The sequence below is a fragment of the Marmota flaviventris genome, chromosome 5, assembly GCF_047511675.1.
Source record: "Marmota flaviventris isolate mMarFla1 chromosome 5, mMarFla1.hap1, whole genome shotgun sequence".
In the NCBI taxonomy this organism is placed as follows: domain Eukaryota; kingdom Metazoa; phylum Chordata; class Mammalia; order Rodentia; family Sciuridae; genus Marmota; species Marmota flaviventris.
Window position 1 is genome coordinate 65,317,191 of NC_092502.1, and position 20,426 is coordinate 65,337,616.

Consider the following 20,426-nt stretch of genomic DNA (forward strand, 5'->3'; position numbering starts at 1 on the left):
TTTTTTTTTTCTGGCCACCTTCAAATAGTTTTTCATTCATGGATTTGTTAAGCAATATACTTTTTTCTTTCTCCCACCCTTCCTCCCTCCATCCTTCTTTCCTTCATTCCTTTTTCTCAGTGGGAATTGGATCCAAGGTTTTTCACATGCTCAGCAAGCTGATTTTTATTTATTTATTTATTATTATCATTTTTTTTTTTTTACAGAATTCCGTTCTGTTTGTTATGCTAGCTTGTGAAGTACAACCAACACACCTGTCAGGTGTTCAGAAAGGAAAGAAACCATTGTGTTCAACTAATTGCTGAAATTTCATGAGAATGTGGATTTCTAACCGAGCCTTTATAAAATGAGTGAACAGGTGGAAAGTACTGGATGGATGTGCCTGCAGGGGTCCCAGCAAGAGAAAAGAGCATCAGAAATGAGATTATCTTTTGACAGAGACAGTAAAAAGAACAACTTTTCTGGGCCCTTTCCCATCTGTCCCTCTAATTGTCCATTCCTTCAACACTGATGGAGTAGAGGTACAGAGAACCTGGAGAGCCAGCCGGAGCTCTGGGCACCCATCCACTCACAACTGCTTTGGTTTTTATGAGTGGAGGAATTGGTCTCTTTTCCCAAACTATGCCTCTCTTCTGTTTTCATCCCATCCTTCTAGAAGGGGAGACCACACCTTTAATTTCTTTCATAGCTCTCCAAAACTCATTTTTCATGCTTCTGCAGAGTAAGCGCCCAATAAATGGCTAAACAATGAAACCTCTCTTAAATTTGTAGTGACTTGCTTCAAGCCAGGGTGAGGCTCATGGCTAGTGGGGTCAGGGACTACGAGTTATATTATTATTCTGGAGGAATAGATAGATGGCCTAGCATGTTTCCTGATTTTTTTAAAATAAATGAGCTTAAAAATCCCACAGAAGTAATACACTTATGCTCATTTCACAGGATTTAGAAAATACAAACTGACAGAAGAAAATGAAAATCATCCTGAATTTCACCATCTACTTATTGTTACTGTTAATATTTTGGTACGTGTCTTTCTAGTTCCTTTTCTATTTATATGCACATATATATTTATAAAGCTAGTTTCACGTAGCTTTTTTATTGTGGTACAAAACACATATAAAAATTTACTATCTTAACTATCTTAAAGTGTACAGTTTAGTAGTATTAAGTATAGTCACAGAGTTATAAATCAAATCTCCAGAAGTTTTTCATCTGGTGAATCTAAAACTCTGCACTCATTAAAATATTTTTTTAACTCAACAATAAATCATGAATTTTTCTATAATATCAAATACTCCTTGATTTTAAATATTATCCTCCACCATTGTTTTTAATAGGCATATACATATCTATCACTATAATTTTAAACATTAAATCCTCATCAGTGGATATTTAGATTATTTGTTTTTTCACCATTATATACAATGCTATGATGAACATTTCTGTATCTTTTGTACATATGTGTTTGCATACTTATATAAATATTTCATGACAATCAGCTCTCAGATGTAGAACTGCTGACTCAACGGAGGTGTATATTTTAAGGTTCTTGGTATGAATTTATTAGAGTTTGGATATGAGAGATTTCACCAATTTACATTCTTGGCAGCAGAATAAAAAAGGTGCATTTCTTCCCACTACTGCCAGAGTTGGGTATCTTTTAAAGAAACTATAGTTACTTCTGAAATAAACCTCCTGTCAAGTAAGTGTTGGTCTCAGGCATCACTGGGGGCACATGTATATTTCTGAGTAAGCTCGAATCAGGTATAGACTTGATACTCACATACCTCCACAAACAAGATGGGAAAGATGCCTACTTTGTCTCCTAACTTGCCTTCTGCCCAGTTCTCATCCACTCGGCTGAGCACAGTGATGACATCATCCTGAAAGAGAAAGTCTTGCAGTCAGCATTTGCTCTCAGGTTTCAGGCTGTAGAGCTTTTGCTGATGAGTTTGGAGTCTCAGATGAGGTACAGCAATGTAGCTCTTGCATGATTTATCTAGGAAATCTACCTGTTAAAATACAACTTCCCCATAAAGGGCAATACTGAGGTCACCAAGACTACAAGAGGGGGTAGAAATAATTTGGAAGATCAATGGAATCTAATAGGAAAACTTGGAAATTCTTATAATTTCAATCACCAGCAGAATCCAGACTTGTCATTTAAATTAATCTGGAGATCAAGATGGAAGTTCATAGGGAGACACGCTTTTAGTTTGGCAAAAGAAGAATGAATTTCATTCCTATTTTGAAGACTTTCAAAACCTATTCATTTTAATTTACCAAACATAAAGCATTTTTTTTATTCAAATATTTCTTATTACAAAAGATTATTTGTAAATTTATAGAAATATTTGAAAATACAGATAAGTCTAATAAGGAAAAAATTTCTACCACAAAGATACAACAATTGCTAACAGTTAGTTAATACATTTTTTTCCAGATTCTTTTTGTATCAAGATGAAAACTTATGTACCTATAAACATATTGATTTAGAAAAACTTTTTCAAAAACATAGGTACATGTGTTTAAAAAAGGACAAAATTTTAGATGAAAATCTGGAAGAATTTCTACATTTAACTATGGCCATGAACTCCCTGCCCCATTCAACTCAAGATCTAGAACCAGCACCCTGAAGGCTCTTTTGTGCCCTTTCCTACTCTTGAGCCCAAAGTACCCACTATTCTGATTTCTAGTACTGTAAATTCATTTTGAATATTCTTGTACTTTATACAGGACACAATGATTTTTTTGAACTTAATACTATATCAGGAACACCTTTACATGTTCATACATGTTCAGCAATCTAAGCCTGTATATTCATCTACTAAAGAATATACTGTCTGGGCTGGGTAGAGTGTTGCATGCCTGTAATCCCAGTGACTCAGGAGGCTGAGGCAAGAGGATTGCAAATTCAAGGCCAGTCTCAGCAAATAAGGGAGACCATAAGCAACTTAGCAAGACTTTGTTGCAAAAAAAAAAAGAAGAAAAAAGGAAAAAAGAAAGAAAAAGAAAAGGGATGTGGCTTAATGGTTAAGCACCTCTGGGTTCAATCTCTTGTACCAAAAAGAAAAAAAAAAAAAAAAAAGAATATACTGTCTGGGCTATCTGAGCTGCTTTATGCTCCTAAGCAACTTAAATCAATCCAAATCTAAAATTCACTACCAAATTATACTCTCCCGCTTTTTTTTTTTAGCATTCTTTGACCTTTTTACAATTTTTGATTACACATTTCAAGTTATGATTTGTTTAATGCCCGACCATCCTAACAGAATATAAAGTTCATGAGTGCAAGGCCTGTGTCTGTTTTTTTCATTCCTGTCATTCTCAGCACCTAATGTGGTATCTCCCATGCAATAGGTATCCAATAGATATTTCTAGAATATATACAAGCATGGATGAGTACATGAATGTGTGTCTGAAAATACAATTAACTTACAGAAAAAGCATGAAGGAGAGAGCATCATTGGAGGAAGAATTTTTTTTTGAAAAATTTTTATTAGTTATTGATGGAACTTTATGAATTTATTTATTTATATCTGGTGCTGAGACTCGAACCCAGTGCCTCACACATGCTAGGCAAGCACTCTACCACTGAGCCATAACCCCAGCCCCAAGGATCTTGAGTTTAATTTGGACATGCTGAGTTTAGGACTTCCTAGTGGAGCCTTAGCATTCCGCACTCCTCCAGAATGGACCAAATGCTCTCTCTGGACTCCTGGGTCAAAATTTTCCACAAGTCTGTTTCTTGCATTAGAGACAGCCCCAGGAAGGTAGGGACGTTGACTGATTACTTTTTCCCCAATGGCTGACTTGGCACATAAATGGGCTCAAGGCATGAGTGAGAGTGTGAAGTAAATGGCATGAGTGAGAGTGTGAAGTAAATTTCTGGAGAGGGTCAGGGAAGCAGGTAGTGCTTCCAGCTCATGTTTTCCTCTGTGTCCCCAGAGCTCAGTATTTAATCATGTCTAACACAAAGTAAATACTGAATAAGTGTTCATGGAATTGAGCTGCCCTTCCTCCAACTACAGTCTAAGTGTCAATTTAGCAGTTTGGCCTGTAGAATGACCTGTCTTAGGAGTCTCTTTCTGAGATTCCAAGAAAAAAACAAAGATCACTATCTCTAAATATGGAGGACAGTGAGGTTATCTAGAGGGACTGTTAAGTCCCTCATATATGGTAGAACTGAAATGCAGATATTTTACAAAACAAAGACTTCTTGAGCTATGGTAGCAGCACTCCTTCTTTTACCTTTATTGATCTTTTTATAAATAGAAAAGAGTGAAAATAACTCCTACTTTGGTTTCCATGAGAATTTGTATATCTATGGAATAACAAACACTGAACACAGAGAGTTGAAGTGGTCTAGATTTAGTACAACTGTCATTATTTGTAAATGGTGGGGAAGCGTACAATGAAAAAAAGAGGCCAAAATATCTTAGGGTAGTTCATGTGCTTGCAAAACATATCTTGTAAGAGGTTATTTATGTATAAAGGTATGATTATGTTACTGTGTGTGCTCAGAGTGTTTTCAATATTATGTTTACAACAAAATAGAAGGTTGTAGATAAGGGGAATTAGGTGACCATAACTTGGTCATCAGCAAGAATACCACTATGGATACATAATAAAGAGGTAGGGCTGTAGTTTCATACAGCACATGATCAAACTAATTTTTTGTTCACATAATTCTCCTATTACTCTGCCATGAAGGTAGAAAATGCAACTTTTTCATGCTTCATTCCCAGTGCCTCCAAAGAATAAGTGCTCAAAAGTGATTTCAGAATGAATCAATGTGTGAATACTTATTTTTATATTTGCAATAGAAAAAGGCTTAAAATTTTTTATTGAACACTTATTAGTAGATTTCTCTAGAGATTTCACTTCCATGCAGTTTGATTTATACATACACACTTATTGTACATATATACATGCATATATTTGCACAGGTATGTTACATACACTTACATGTATATTCATATATAAAATAAACATATTTTTTTAGAAACCAGCAAATATTAAGCAAACAGCTCTGGATTCTACAATAGTCTCTATGGGTCCTCAAAGACCGTGGTGGCCAGCAGAGTCTTACCTTGAGGAAAGTCAGGCAATCCTGGTTCTCACTCTTATCCTTGTCTCGCAGGTCAAAGTTGTAGAGGGCCCTGCAGAGAGGGGGCGGCAGGGGCAGCTGCTTGATGACTTCCACGGAGCTGACTGGGAAGATCCCACTGATGCCATTGACCTCCCCATGGTACCAGTTCTCATCAAGCTGTTTCCGGAGAAGAATGATGTCACCCTTGTTGAACCTCAGGTCACCAGGATTAAGCCCTCTGTAGTTGCATAAGGCCTTGGCTCGAGGCACCTGCAGTGGCACAGAAAATAACAGGTACGTAGCTTAGAGGCTGGTGGGACAGAATATAATATGAATAACTTTAAGGAAGCATATTCTATGTGCTAATTGTGTGTGTGTGTGTTGTCTCACTTAATCTAGGTAGCCCTTTAAGATAGATACTCATCATCCCTATTTATCAGATAGGGTGGTGACTGAGACACAGAGTGATTTAGTAACTTGTGAAGGTGGCACAGACAGGAAATGGCAGACATAGGATCTGAACTTGGGCCACCTGATTCTATTCCAGGAACAATGTTGGGGGTTTCACTCACAAACTTTGTGAACTTGAGTGAGTCAGTCAGGGACTCTTTATGGGTCTATACTGATTTTGAATTCTGGCTCCACCTCTTTCCCCTTGTGTGATTATGGCTATTAACTCTTTTAAAAGTGTATTCATTTATAAAAAAAAATGGGGTATTAATAGAATGCCTATCTTATTAAGGTTGGTGTGAGGAATAAAACATACCCATAATAGACTTAATATCTTGCCTATCACATAATACATGCTCAAAAAATGGTATAATGGGCTGGGGTTGTAGCTCAGTGGTAGAGCACTTGCCTAGCATGTGAGAGGCACTGGGTTCAATCCTCAGCACCTCATATAAATAAAATAAAGATCATTGCCATCTAAAAAAAGTGTATTAAAAATGGTATACGATATTTATTACCATCATTTAAAATGGAGGACCAATGTTATCAGTTCTTCCTGTTCCTCAGTATTGATGGGAAGAAAATTGAGATGAAAACCACCTGGAAATAGAAAGCTCGCTCTGAGAGCAATTGCAACATCATTCATCTTCAACCTTCTGTAGGAATTGCAAACCTTGTGAGTGTTTGGATCATTAGGAAGCTCAACCAAGACAAAGAAATAATTAGTCAGAAATCAATCATCAGATTTTTTAAAAAATCAACTTGTGAATCATCATTTGTCAAATCAGTTTCCTGTCTAAATAATTAATTAAGTCAATTTTTTTCCCCCAATTGAAACTACTTTCCCTACACAGAATTAGCCTCACTCTGATCTTGCTTGGAGTCAGTTTGGCAAATTGAAAGTTCTAACAATTTAGGTTTAATCCTAATCCTTTCTGTCATGTGGGACTATATATTTTTTTATTTGCATTCTTTTTTAAAATTTATGTATAACAGCAGAATGCATTATAATTCTTATTACATATATAGAGCACAATTTTTCATATCTCTGGTTGTATACATAGTGTATTCAATTTGTGTATATTCAATTGTGTTGTATACTCAATATTATATTTAATTCATGTCTTCATACATGTACTTTGGATAATAATGATCATCACATTCAACCATCATTAATTACCCCAAGCCCCCTCCTTTCCCCTCCTACCCCGCTGCCCTATGTAGAGTTCATACAATGAATCAGTTACTGCAGTTACTAAAATTGCTAATGTTGATCTGTAATCTGGTAAAGTGGAATAGAACTTAAAAACCATCATGTAGACTAGGTTATCATTATATATGTATTAGGTAAAATGCTAGGGAAAATGGTAGATGTCTGTACACGAACATGTTACATATTTCCAAGTTGTCAGATTTTTGAATACTAATTTTTTTTCTGAGTGTTTAGCTGTGTTTTTTAAAAAATTTTTCTACAATGAAAAAATTGTCTTGCTTATTAAAATTTGATAAAACCGGTAGAAAATGAATGAAGCTGGGAGTGAGGAGTGAAAGATGAAGGAATTTAGGATGCAAATAAGCCAGTTGAGTAGGCTAAGGAAACCATGTGACTCCTCTCCTTGAGGAAGATGGTCCAAGCACCATGAAAGCAGAGGATTCTGGGAACAACTCAAATCTGCTGGACTCTTAAGCTGGGTGCATGGGAAACCACATTCCTTCCATATGCCTTCTTGCCAGTTTTTCAATGTAATACAAGACACATTTTTTTTTTCTGGGTGCATGATTACCTGGAATACTGTCACATTTTTCAGCCTGTGTGGTAGCTAAGTTCTGGCCAACGGAATGTAAACCATCTTTAGGAAATGTCCTTACTGAGGGAGACTGATATTCTCTTTCTTTTCCTCCGTCCTCCTATGTGAAATGAGGCATGGTTCCTGGGGCTCTGGCTGCCATCTTGAGGGCCACTCCTAAACAGGGAAGGAAGGGCTCTGGCTTGCAGAGCTGCTTATACCCATCTTGGACTACTTCACTTTAGACTTTGTCTGAAAGCTGCATAAACTTCCATCGCGCTAAATGTATTGTCTTTTGGATTCATAAAAGAAAAGAAAATAAGAATGAAAAGATAAAGAAAAAAGAATTCGAGACTTTTGGCTTTGCATGAAAATGATAATATCACTAGTTAGTGTTTATTGAATATTTTTTCCTGTGTTAAACACTCTACAATATATTTTATTTAATTCTTACAAAAAATTTTGAACTGTGTGTTATTTTTGATTTAAAAAAATAAAAATAACAACAACAACTACAAAAAAAAGACTAGAAAAATGCAGATCAGAAAAATTAAAAGTTGCTGAAATTCATAAAGCTAGAAGGGGGTGGATTTAGGATTATCCTCAAGTCCAAGCTTGTAACCACTAAACTTGTGTTTCTCAAAATGAAGTCTGTGGTTGACATTTACAGAATCCTGGGAGATGATAAAAATACAGATACCAGACCTCATCCTTGAACTACTTGATCAGAATCTCTTGGAGTAGTTTAAGTAGCTGCATTTTTGTTAAACATCCCTACCACTTGTTTTTTTCCTTAATTTATTTTTTTTATTTGTTCTTCTTAGATATACATGACAGTAGAGTATATTTTGACATATTCCACATACATGGATATAACCTATTCTAATTAGGATCTCATTGTTGTGGTTGCACATGATGTGGAGTTACATTCGTTGTGTATTCATAGATGAACATAAGAAAGTTATGTCTTATTCATTCTACTGTCTTTCCTGTTCCCATCCATCCTCCCTTCCCTTAATTCTCCTTTGTCTAATCCAATGAACTTCTATTCTTCCCCTTCCCACCTTCCCTTGTTATGGGTTATTATTTGCATGTCAGAGAGAATATTTGGCGTTCATTTTTTGGGATTGGTTTATTTCACTTAGCATGATGGTCTCTAGTTTCATCCATTTGCCAGCAAATGTCATAATTTCATCCTTCTTTATGACTAAGTAATATTCCATTATATATCTATATATCTATATATCTATCTCACATTTTCTTTATCCATTCATCTGTTGAAGTGTACCTAGTTTGGTTCTTAGCTTGGCTATTGTGAATTGAGCTGCTATAAACTTGATAAGGCTGCTTTATTATAGTATTCTGATTTAAGTCCTTTAGGCATAAACCGAGGCGCCTACCACCCAAGTTTGCTGCTACTGGTTCAAGTTACTGGTTCTAGCTCTAATGGGGGCAGTGCAGTTTTGAAGCAAACTTTGTAAATTGCCAACATGCTTTCTTCTTCACCTTTCTGGAATACATTTCAAGTGCTGAGAGAGTATATTAAACCTGAATTATGTGAAGTGCTTCAATGCCTTCGAAGATGCCTAAACATTGACGCCTTGAGATAGGCCTCATTGACAATCTTCATCTCTACCCCATCTTTTGTCCATCTCCCCTCAACACAGATTAGTATTGTGGAAGTAAATTGTAAATCTGTCTTTAACCATGAAGACCTTCTTCATCTTCTTTCTCTTCATTTTGGATGATCTCTCCCCTGGTATTCTCAGTTCTGTGTTCATAGAAAACAACAGGGGTGGAGTAAACAAGGGTGGAGGGAGGCAGGAAGAGATGGAGAGAGAGAGAGGGAGTGGGGGAAGGTGAGAGAGAGGGAGAGAGGGAGGGAGCCCGAGAGAGTGACTCTGACAAGTGCAGAAAATTAACTTTCACCGGGGTTCTGCCAGGCCAGGGAAACTTTTTTTTACATTATTGCACTCTGCGCTTTCATCTAATATCTCATTCATGTGACCTCAGAACCCTCTGAAGGGGGTGGTAGTAGCCTATTTTGCTGATTAGGAGACAGAAGTTCTGAGATGGTAAGTGCCACCAGGCAAGGTCATATAGCCAATGTGTGGCAGACCCAAGATGGAATCAGGTGCATCTGACCTCCACGCCCTGCTGCTTCTATCACACTCATGGTCTCTCATCCAGCTGAAATCACCTAGTATGTTTTTCCATCATAAAACTCACTTCGGGCTGTTTTGTAATCAAAATCTGAATAGAGTGTGAGTGCAATTTGCTTGCTGCTGGCTGCATTAGCATGAGTGATTGAACTCCAGAGCCCTCACATCAAAGTTGAGCACTTGAAGAGGCTGAGCTGGTTGATTCTCTCCCGTCCTCCACTGTTCTCTCCAGGGAAAATGATGCCAAGTTCCACATCAGCTATTACCCGTTCTGTTGTTGGTCGCAACTTTTATGACTCATAAATGTTTTCTGTCGCTACAGGTGCAGAAGTGAGGAGACAGGGGGGTACGATGGTGTGGAGTCTCACAATCAGGTCATTCCCAAACTCTTTTTCCTGGTATTTTTTTTTGTTTATTTATTTATTTATTTATTTATTTATTTTTATTGGTTGTTCAAAACATTACATAGCTCTTGACATATCATATTTCATACATTAGATTCAAGTGGGTTATGAACTCCCATTTTTACCCCAAATTTTCCTGGTATTTTTCATAATGGCACACAATCCAAATGGAAGCTAATTTTTTTTTTAGATGCCCAAAACTTAGGACTTCAATTCTTCTGTTATTTGTCTATTCATTTGTCTTTTCAGTAGGGTCTGGAAACTACAAAGGACATAGTTTTAATGGAGGGATAATGCAAAGAACCCAGAAATAAGAGACCAGGATATGCAGAAATCTTGGTAGTAAAATTATGTTGTTGCTTTACCAAGAAACCCCTTCTGAGAAAGTGCCTGTTCTCTCTTCATCTTGTGACAGACATGTCAGTCACTCTGATGATATCACTTACAGGACTGTGCGACCCAGGCCAGCCAGTTAGAGGACCCAAATATTCCCAGCATAGTGATTGGTACAGAACAGACACATGAGCCATTCAGGGGCAACTAGTCTTTTCTTTGAGATTTGATAGATACTGAGAAGAAGCAATTCTTACTCTTGGATCATGAACCTTAAGTCTCTGGGCCTTGGAGTACCAGGGTAATATAGTACAAATCCAATACTGGACCATAATCCTGGGGATGTTTCTCAACCAGTAGCCATACCTCCCCGAAAGAAGCTATGGAAGGCAGCAGAACTAGAGATATAGTGAGAAAAATTGTGTCTTCATCTGTTTTCTGTTGCTTGAACTGAATACCCCTGTTGGGGCAGGCCAAAAAAATGGCTGTAGTGAGGTTCCCTGGCTGAGATCTGGTGGGCTGTGTGATGTCTTCAGTGCGTAAGCCAGGACTTAGAACAGACTGTGGTACAGTCAGTCAAGGCCAGAAACACTGTGATTCAGTGTATGGACTCCAGGTCATAAACATTAACTTGTGAGCATAGGCCCCTCTTAGGTAACCTGTTGGCAGTGAGTCTTATTTGATTGATCTGCATATAGAAAGGGCCTATGGAAATGGGCTAAGGGGAGGGGCAAAATGGCTTGGTGGGGGTGGGTGGGTGTGGCTGAAGCTGGGGGCTGGCTGATGGTTGCAGCCACCATTGAATAAAGCATGTCTGCTGTCCTAAATGTGTTTTGCATCTTCTTCCACCTGTGAACTCTAAATCTGTTTCCGGGTCAGGGTCCCTGCATGAGCATCGCAGACTGTGTAATTTATAAAGTAATTTATTTAGCTTGTGGATCTGGAAGTCCAAGTGCATGGCATTGGCATCTGCTTGACATCTGCTGAGGCCCTTCTTGCTGGGTAATGATATGGCTGAGGGCATTTACACGGCAAGACAAGCCACAGACAGCTTACTTTTATAACAAAGCCACCCCACAATGACCCATTAATCTACAATCCATTGATCCATCCAGGAGGGCAGAGCCCTCATGACCCAATCACCTCTTAAACATCCCGTCTGTTACCACCTCTTAATACATCACCATATGAATGAAATTTCAACCTGAGTTTTGGTGGGGACATCCAAATCAAAGCAATAGGTAACTCAATAGCTAGAGCCTTGACAATAAAATTTGAGCCCCCAGGTCCAGCACTACCTGAAGGACACAGAGTTAAATGAGGTCATAGCCACAATTTATTGCTTGAACTACTGTATTTACCTTCTGACACTGAAGATGGAACAATTCTTCCTTGAAGGGATAGAGGAAATGGGGGACATTGCCAGTCTTGTTTTATTGTGTTTGTTTTCCCTCTCAGGCAAGCCTCAAGTCTTGAAGCCACAACCACGTGATTTTTGATTCCTCTCTCTCCTCCCAGTCCTTGACAGCAAAGGCAGACCTCGTCCCAGGAAGTGCTCAGGAGGGAGAGGACACTAACATCCCAGCTTTTAACCAACAACAAGGAAGGGCCTGTCTGGGAGTCAGGCATGGCCACATGTCCACTCTGGCTAACAAAATGGGAGCAGAAGTGGAGGGTGTCCCTTCCAGGAGGAGCCTCCTATTCTCTTCCTCCTACAGAGGTGACAAAGGCGTTCCAGGGGATACAGGCCCTTCTAGCTGGGTCTGCAGCTGTGCAGGGTGTGGGGCTACTCTGCCAACCCAAGGAGGACGTGCAGGGTAAGCATAAAATAAATGTTGTTGTTGAAGTCACTAAAAAAACAAATCCAAAAGCAAACAGAAAAAAAGTCTGTACATTTCCAAATTAATAAATATCCAAAACCCAGAAAAAAACCCAAAACCCCATAATAATAAAATATCCAAACAGCAGAATTCAATAGTAGTAGGTAGTTCGGCTGCCAGTGAGCCCTGAGCTTATTTCCAATTAAAAAAAAATGCAAGGGGGTATGAATAGTTAACAAGGTAAGAAAAAGAGCTCAAGGGGACCAGTATCACCCCAGAGACTCATACAAGAGAAAAAGCAGAGCATGTATAAGAACTTGACCTGCTAATGTGTTAACAGCTCTTGACCATTTTCTGGGGACACTTCTCTAGTTCAGAAAGGTTGACTTGGTCCTCTCTACTTCTGGCATCAGGTGGGACCAATATCAACATCCTGGTGAACTGCTTATCTCCTTGAGCTGGTCATAAGATTGCCCATCACTGGAGAATGGAGCCAAGAAAAAGCCCTCCTGGCCTTTGGCTCAAGTTTTCATTCACCAGGCTACAGGAACTCTCTGCTCCTAGGAAATTCAGGTTTTGAGTCTGAAGCACTTCTATTTCTCTCTCTCTCTGAGCCCTGGACAGAAGTAGGTGTTCAATAAATGCCTGATAAATGAATGAATTGGAGAATTAATCAAGAAACATTCAGGAATTGCTGTTCCTGGAGGAAAACAATGTATGAAAGATTAATAAACATAAGTGGTGACAATTATCTGAAAACAAGATTAATTGGCATGAGCTGGGAAATAGAAAGGAATTGTTATACTCATATTTTCCACATCTCCAAAGTTAATAATTTGGTGTCATACATGTATACAAATAGCACTTTATACTCAAATAAATTCAGGGAACATAAAGGAAAACCAAGTCACATAGATTTCTTTGCTGATAAGTCTCTCAGAAGTGTGATCTGTTAAGCTGGGCATAGTGGCACATGTCTGTAATCTCAGTGGCTGAGGCAGGAGGATTCAGAGCTCAAAGCCAGCCTTAGCAATTTAGCAAGGTCCTAAGCAATTTAGTGAGACCCTGTCTCAAAAATAAAATAATATAAAAAAGGGGATGTGGCTCAGTAGTTAAGCACCCCTAGTTTCAACCCCTGGTACCAAACAAACAAACAAACAAAAACCCCTCCAACCCCCCCCCCCCAATCCCCCAAACAAATAACAACAACAACAAAAGAAGCTTGTTCTGCTAATGTGATTTGTGTATTTGCATCTGGACCACTTTGCAGGATCAGCAGAACACACCTTGGGAATGTGGGGTAAGGCATATGTGACTTTCCCTATGATTCCACCCTGTGGGTGAGGCAAGGGCTCAACAATTGTCCTGGAGCCTAACTTGCTGTTTAACCAGCTGAGCCATCCACTTCCCTCTTTCCCTCTCTCCCTCAGGGGAATAATCCTCTTGGAGCAGATTTGTTGGGGACAATGATGTTAATATTAGGAAGTGCTGGTTGGCCCTACTCTAGTAAGTGGGGAGACACCTCCAAACCCCCCAAAGTTCACTCAATAGGGAGGAATAGATCCAGCTGGCCTTGGCAAGGACCATCTGCTGCTTGGGTATTGAGGATCACCAGAAAGCTCGCTGTACTGGGATCTTCCCACAGGGAAATCTGAGACTGAGCATCCAATGTGAGAACAGGCTTATGAGATGCTCTCTGTAAATTTCTCTTCATTGTAGAGCATTTTACTTGTGTAGGGGAGGTACTAGGTGCAATAGTTACAAACCTATGTTTGGATCAAGTAAGATATTGGTTTGTTTGCATTCTGGCTTTTATAACTGGCCAAATCAAAGCTTTCCTGAGCCTTAGATTGCATCATCCACAAATTGGGGCTAATAGTAACCCTTCCCTGTGCTCAGCACAACTCAGCAAGTCTGGGTTATCCAAACCTTGCACATTCCAGCCAAAGGTTTGGCTCTTGCCCTAGGAGTTGATCTCTAAGCCCTTAGACTATTGTGGCTAATCTAGAAGACTTTGTCTACCTGGGGACCTTGGGTCACATTAGGTGATGATTTATGTGATTTATGGTGGGAGCTTAGGAACAAGCAGTGGAAGCTTGACCCCTGGAAGGGCTGGAGACTAAGGGCATCCACATGGACGGTCAGTCATGGCAGCTTTAAAAACTCCCAGACAACAAGTCTCAGGTGAGTTTCCCTGGTGGGCAACCCTTCATGCATGTTGTCATGGAGCATTGCCGGAGTCTGCATGACTCCATTGGGAAGGGACGACTGGAAGCTCTGTTCATTGTCTGCCTTGGATTCTGCCCTGTGTGCCTTTTTCCATTGCTGACTTTAATCTGTACCCTTTATCTGCAATAAATCATAAGCATGAATATACCAGCTTCACTGAATTCTGTGAGCCCTTCCAGTGAATCATTAACTATGAAACACTTCCTCTTGAGTTTGTTGAGAGTACTAATGAGATAAATCATGTAGAGCAATTAGTAGAATGTCTGGCAAATAATAAATGCTCAATAAATAAGGACACTTAGAGGTTTTGCCCAGAGGAAAAGAGCGGAGTCGCGGGCCTGCTGTTACACCTTCGGTCCTGACGTCCCCAGCTCGACTTGTCATTGATTCATTGTTTTTCTTTCCATAAGTATTTTTTTTTTCTGCAAGTATTTTTGAGTGTCAGCCGTGCCAGGTATTATACAAGGAGGTCACAATCTTAGTTGGAGAAACAAAGATCAAACTTATAATACACAAATAGGGATATCATTGTGAGTTGGAGTAAATGTACCAGAAGAAAAGAATGAAGAGAAAAAGAGACACTGAGGGACAGAAAGGGAGCTAATGTGTGGAAGCTTCTTATTTCTGCCCCATGTGCGTATCTACAATTCTCTGCTGTTCTGTGGCTTTTGCTGTGTCTCTGATTCTCTCCCCTTAGTTTTTGCCTTATCATAGCCCTCCTCCGAGGGCTGAGCCATCTCAGGCCTCCTTTTCCTTCTTTACCTAACTAGAGACACTTGAGTGCATGGACCTGGCATTCCTTCCTTTCTCTTCCAAACACTCAGGATATGCCAACCTCTTCCCTCAAGACCCTGCCTACTTCCTGAGTTCCGGGGGGTTCTGCAGCAGGAAAAAGGCAAAGGAATCAGGAGCTCACCCCGTGTGGGGAGAGCAAGTGCCTCTCATCATTGCCGGTGACTTTCCAGGACTTCATACTTTCCTGTTCTCCCTTCAGACATTTCTCCAACATTGCTTTGGGGTGATCCCACTTTCCCACCACAGGAGGGTGATACCCCACGTCCATAGTTCCATCCCTGGCTCCAAACACAAGCTGGTTCTCCATAAATTGCTTGGGATAGCTTTTGAATTAGCTGGGTGCCAAGTCCTGGAGGTGTTCAGTGGGACACAGTGAACTGCCCAGGGAACCAAAGCATGTCTTCTACCACCTTTTCCTCCAGGAGGGCATAGGGACCTGTGGAGAAGGGCAGGATGCAGGTGGGAGCCTGAAGGACAAGGAAAAGTGCTATCTCACTCTGCCTGGGAGGTGATTTTACTCCCTTCCATTCATTATCTCTGAGTGAGCTTTAGGTATGGTGTGTGGTGGATGTGTCTTTTTCCATATGGTTTAAGAAACTGAGCCAAATTCATCATGCAGAGTGAAGAAAAATGAGCCAACGACCCTCCCACCACTACTCCACTGGCTAAGGAAAAAAAAAATTCAGATGTTCTATTCTAGTTTTCTCCTCTGAGTTGTTTCTCCTCTTCTATCTTCATGTGGGGTGTTCTGGAACTGGAGGAGGGATGACTCATGACAATGTGGCCTGGACAAACAGCAGGATGTTTCTTACAATGGGTCCCTAACCTGGGGGCTGGAGGTGGCTCCTAGATGTGGTCCACACTTCAGCACTGTATATGTCCTCCAGTGAGGGGTGGGACTTCTCTGGGCCTCAATTTCGTCAAGCACCATGCAAAGGTGGTTTTTACTACTTCTTGCAACTCTAAAGATAACAGTTTTTTTTTAAGGTGAATGATGAAAGCTCCAGAAGCATCTTTAAAATACTCCCCAAATAGCTGGGTGCAGTGGCACATGCCTTTATCCCAGAGACTCAGGAGGCTGAGGCAGGAGGATTGCAAGTTCAAAGCTAGCTTCACAACTCAGCAGGGCCCTGAGCAACTTAGAAAGACTCTGCCACAAAAATAAATAAACAAACAAACAAACAAACAAATAAAATAAAAGGGGCTGTGGATGTGGCTCAGTGGTTAAGAGCCCCTGGGTTCAATCCCTCGTACCAAAACAACAACAACAACAACAACAAAACTTCCAAAATAAAGGTAACTTGAGATGACTCAAGTGTGAACTTGAGTCGTGGGTAGAAGGTGGGTCATTGTGTTTTTCTCTCTACTTTTCTGTATGGGGTCTTCCTTAAATTGCCAGTGAGGTCAAGGTGCCTCCAGCACCTTGTGAGAAATGGAGGGACCTTAAATACTTACAGATGTTTGGGAGAAATGACTTTGAGAAGGAGAGTGAATGTAGCTGGGCTTGTCCTCTGGTGTTAAAAAGCTCCATCTTGATTTCAATTTTTCCTTCTTAATTAGTCTTCAACCTTGCAAGCTGTGTGTGTGTGTGTGTGTGTGTGCATATTATCACTTATTTTGCACTATAATTTGTGAGACGAAAGGGAAAAGGTTGGCATACCCCTTGTTGGAAACACTAAGCCCAGGAAGTTAGAATTCTTCCTTCTCTGTTCAGCTGCCTCTGAAGTCAAGGTTTCTCACCACCAGGACCTTCTGCAAATCTGCAGCTTGTCTGCCTCCTTCAAATCAAAATTCAAAGCACTCTTCTCATTTTTATCAAATGGGGCTGACATGACCTTGGAGAAGAAGTGCCCTGCTTGCATATAAAGCCGGACTCCATGGAAGGAGTGAGCAGCTGTGCATCAGAGAGATGCTAAAGACCCACACGTCGCTCTGGGCGTCGGGTCATTTCTTTCAGTTGAAAGGCAGAATTTATGAAAATCCTCAAGTCCCCGAGAAATGGAAAACATCAATGATAATTAAGTCATAGAAGCATTCCAGCAGTTATCTGCAATCATTGCTCACTGAGGTCGAGTCAGTACTCTTCCTGAGGAATAGGAGATACTGCAGGATAGGCAAGATGGTTCTCTGTTTCCATAAGGTCCTATCTAGATAGATGCCAATATCTTCAACACTGTCTTGTGTGTCCTGTACAGCTCTGTCTTCAGAAAGCCTTTTCTGTCTCCTCCCCATCCCGAAGGTTGGGTCTCCCATTATTATTTTTTAACATAGAAATTCAGTTATCAAGATATTAAGATCAGCTGAATATTAAAAACAGTTGGATCTTCCATCCTGTGAGCCACTGCATGCTCTTCTTCCCCTATCACAGCACACGTCACCCTGTGCTGTAATGACTGACTAATCAGTTTGCACACCAGGCACTAGGACTTATTCACCTTTGTATTCTCAACACTTGGCAAAGTGATGCCATCCATGCATGTCTTCAACAAAAATTTTCTGAGTGTCCACGATAAGCAAGACAGACGCAATCTCTGCTTTCCTGGGACTTACATTCTAGTGCCCCCCACTAAACACTCATTTATCTGATAAACAAACAGATGAGTGAATTAATATTAAATTAACCCATACTACTTAAACTCAACTCAAACTTGCTATTTTGTCAACACTACTTCTGACATAAAACCACAACACACTCAACTCGTTATTTTCCCCCAATTGGGGAGTATCCTGGCATACTAGCCACAGATGAATCTGGATTTTCCTAGGCCATCCTTTAAAAAGGTCCCATTATTTAAAACATGCTCAGGTTTCTATCTATATCCTGGTTTTCCCAACAGGTATCTGCCTCCACGACTCCTGCCTGTTGAAGACATTTTCTTTCCCAACATGCCCTCTGCACTAAGTGAATCATCTCCACCGCAGGCAGCCAGGATGAGTGACAGAAAAGTGCCAGCTGGCAGCTCTAGCACAGGGAGCTGGAGAGCAAGGAGCTATCTTTTTCTGCCTATTCAGAACATTGAAATCCAATTTATTGCTGGCCACATGAGCCAAAGAAAGCAGCTCTCAGCAGCTGTTGGTCTGAGAGGCTCCAATCTTATTTCCATGAGCTGGGTGTCATTGACACTCCTCTGGCACGTTGGGAAATGGGTTGGCATGAGGGAGTGGTCTTCCTGTCCTCTTCCCTAAAGGCTGGCTTTGGGTGGGCCTGTTCCATGTAGCAGAAAGAATTATACAGTTGCTCTTTTCTATATGATGCCAAAATCCTTTTTTTTTTTTTTTTTTTTGTTGTTGTTGTGAATAGATATTCTTCAGTGACTGCTGCCCAGGGTCCCTACTCTTCTCATTAATTTTACCCTAACTCAGGGCTGTGAGTAAATCAACTTTTTTTTTTTAAGGCTCTGTCTGGTAGCCATTGTCAATTGTCATAAGTACTTCCACATCATTTACCAATTTGACATCACTGAGTGTGGAGTTGGGAAGAAATGTGCACTTTGCCTCCAGAGAGCTGGTAGAAGCTGGTTCCAACACACCACCACAGAGCTCCCTCCCTGTCTAATTTATACTAGCTCCAGACGTGAAATGTTGCTCCAGCCTGGTACCACTGCTTCTCTATAACTGGGATTATTTTAAGACCTGGTGTGTAACATACTTTTGCATCTGCTATGTCATTAGGTTCTAGCTGCAACCTTGTGTGATATTCTCATGCCTATGTGGTGGAGGGAGAAACTGAGGCCTGAGGAGATATGACTTAGTGTCATGTCTAACTCATGACAGCTGATTCTGATTCATGACAGCTGGAATCAATGCTGTTCTTGTCTGTCTCCCCACTTTTGTCTCTGGCCACCCTCCTCTTGCACTTAACCATTGCAGCCAAACAGAACCTGTTTTTGTACTTCCAATGCTTCATGCTGTCTTACAGACAATTTTTCCAGAATATTCTTTCTACCTCCCATCCTCTTCCTTTCCTGCCCAACGACTGCTGGTCTTTGAGGTCTCAGCTTAAACATCATGTCCCTGAATGTCCAAGATAGGATAAGGGATCTCTCTACTACTTCCATCCTGGTATTTGTCAAATGGTGTTACAGTGGCTTTTTTTTTTTTAAATCTTCTTCTTCAACCATATTGTAAACTTAGTGAGGGCAGAAACTTCTCTCTAGCTCACTGTCGATCCTAGTGTCTAACACAGTATCTGGCCCAATGTAGACATTTAGAATGAATGAATTCATGAATGATGGCATCCTAATTTCAAATTTTCCATACTGTATCCTACTATAACCCCCAAATATCCAATTCCTTGTAAATTGGTTGAGGTTTTCTCTGGTACTGGGGGAGGCACCTGCTAGGATGCACAGCCAGCCAGACTTCTTAATTGGCTGGTTGCCCATTCTGTCTTGACATGGCTCCCTTGGGCTTTGCAAAGGGTCACAGAAGTTGAGGAACCTGTTTAGTAGTTATGAAATATGCTCATTACACACATGCCAAGACAAAAACACAGTCAGGAAGAAACCTACAGAAGCACCTGCACCTTCAGGAAAGGGTGAGTGTTTAGGGATTTTAAGGAACCAGCATGTCCTACAATAACTATAAGATTGAGCTTTACAGATTCACACTGATTCCCTCAGTTCCCCCCACCCCGCCTTGAGAAGGCAGGAGGGGGTCAGGGCTGTTTGATTGCTGGGGAGCTGCTGACCTCATGTTACCACAAATCTCATGTGTACCTGAGACGATAGCTACAAATACTTGAAATCATCTTCTGTAAACACAAGTGCTGCCACTTAAAACAGACAAGAGTGAAATCTGGCACCTACTAGTTACTTTCCTTCTATTACCTGAGCCTGCCTAGTGATAAAAACTTCAGGATGTTTGTCTTTGTTCTTTAGCATGTGTGAGAAAAAAATAAGTTAACAATCATCAGCAGATTCCATGATGCCTTTATAAACCTTTCTGCCATGATGGATATGTGCTATCCTGGGCTGATATGGTAGCCACATGTGCTGAGCACTTGGGCTTGCCATATGACTAGTGCAAAGGAGGACCGAATTTCAAATTTTATCACTTATAATTAATTTAAATATAAATAGTCAAATGTGGCTCTGGCTCTAGCCATGGTATTAGTCTAGATCTACCAATTGTAAAAAATTCAGGGACTGAAGTATATATTAAATAACACCACGGGAATGCAATAGGAAAAATTCAGAATATGGTAAACTATAAGACAAATGTTCCAATCTTCCTAATAAACATACTGTGTGCAAAAAAAAAAAAGAAAAAGAAAAAGAAAAAGAAAAAAAGAGGAGATATGTCTACAAGGGAGAACCTAGAGAATAAGTGATTTAGGAGGTATATCAACTAAC

The 20,426-nt window shown here is 40.2% G+C and overlaps 1 protein-coding gene across 1 annotated transcript in view; it reads right to left on the reverse strand.

Annotated features, from left to right (window-relative positions):
- The window catches only part of Sh3rf2 (SH3 domain containing ring finger 2), a 125,088-nt gene that overhangs the window by 68,929 nt on the left and 35,733 nt on the right, over positions 1-20,426 (reverse strand). The window contains exons 2-3 of the mRNA XM_027927917.2: positions 5,093-5,362; positions 1,788-1,883 (exon numbers count right to left, since the gene is read on the reverse strand). Of these exons, the coding sequence (XP_027783718.2) occupies positions 1,788-1,883; positions 5,093-5,362 (366 nt within the window). The remainder of the gene's footprint in view (positions 1-1,787; positions 1,884-5,092; positions 5,363-20,426) is intronic.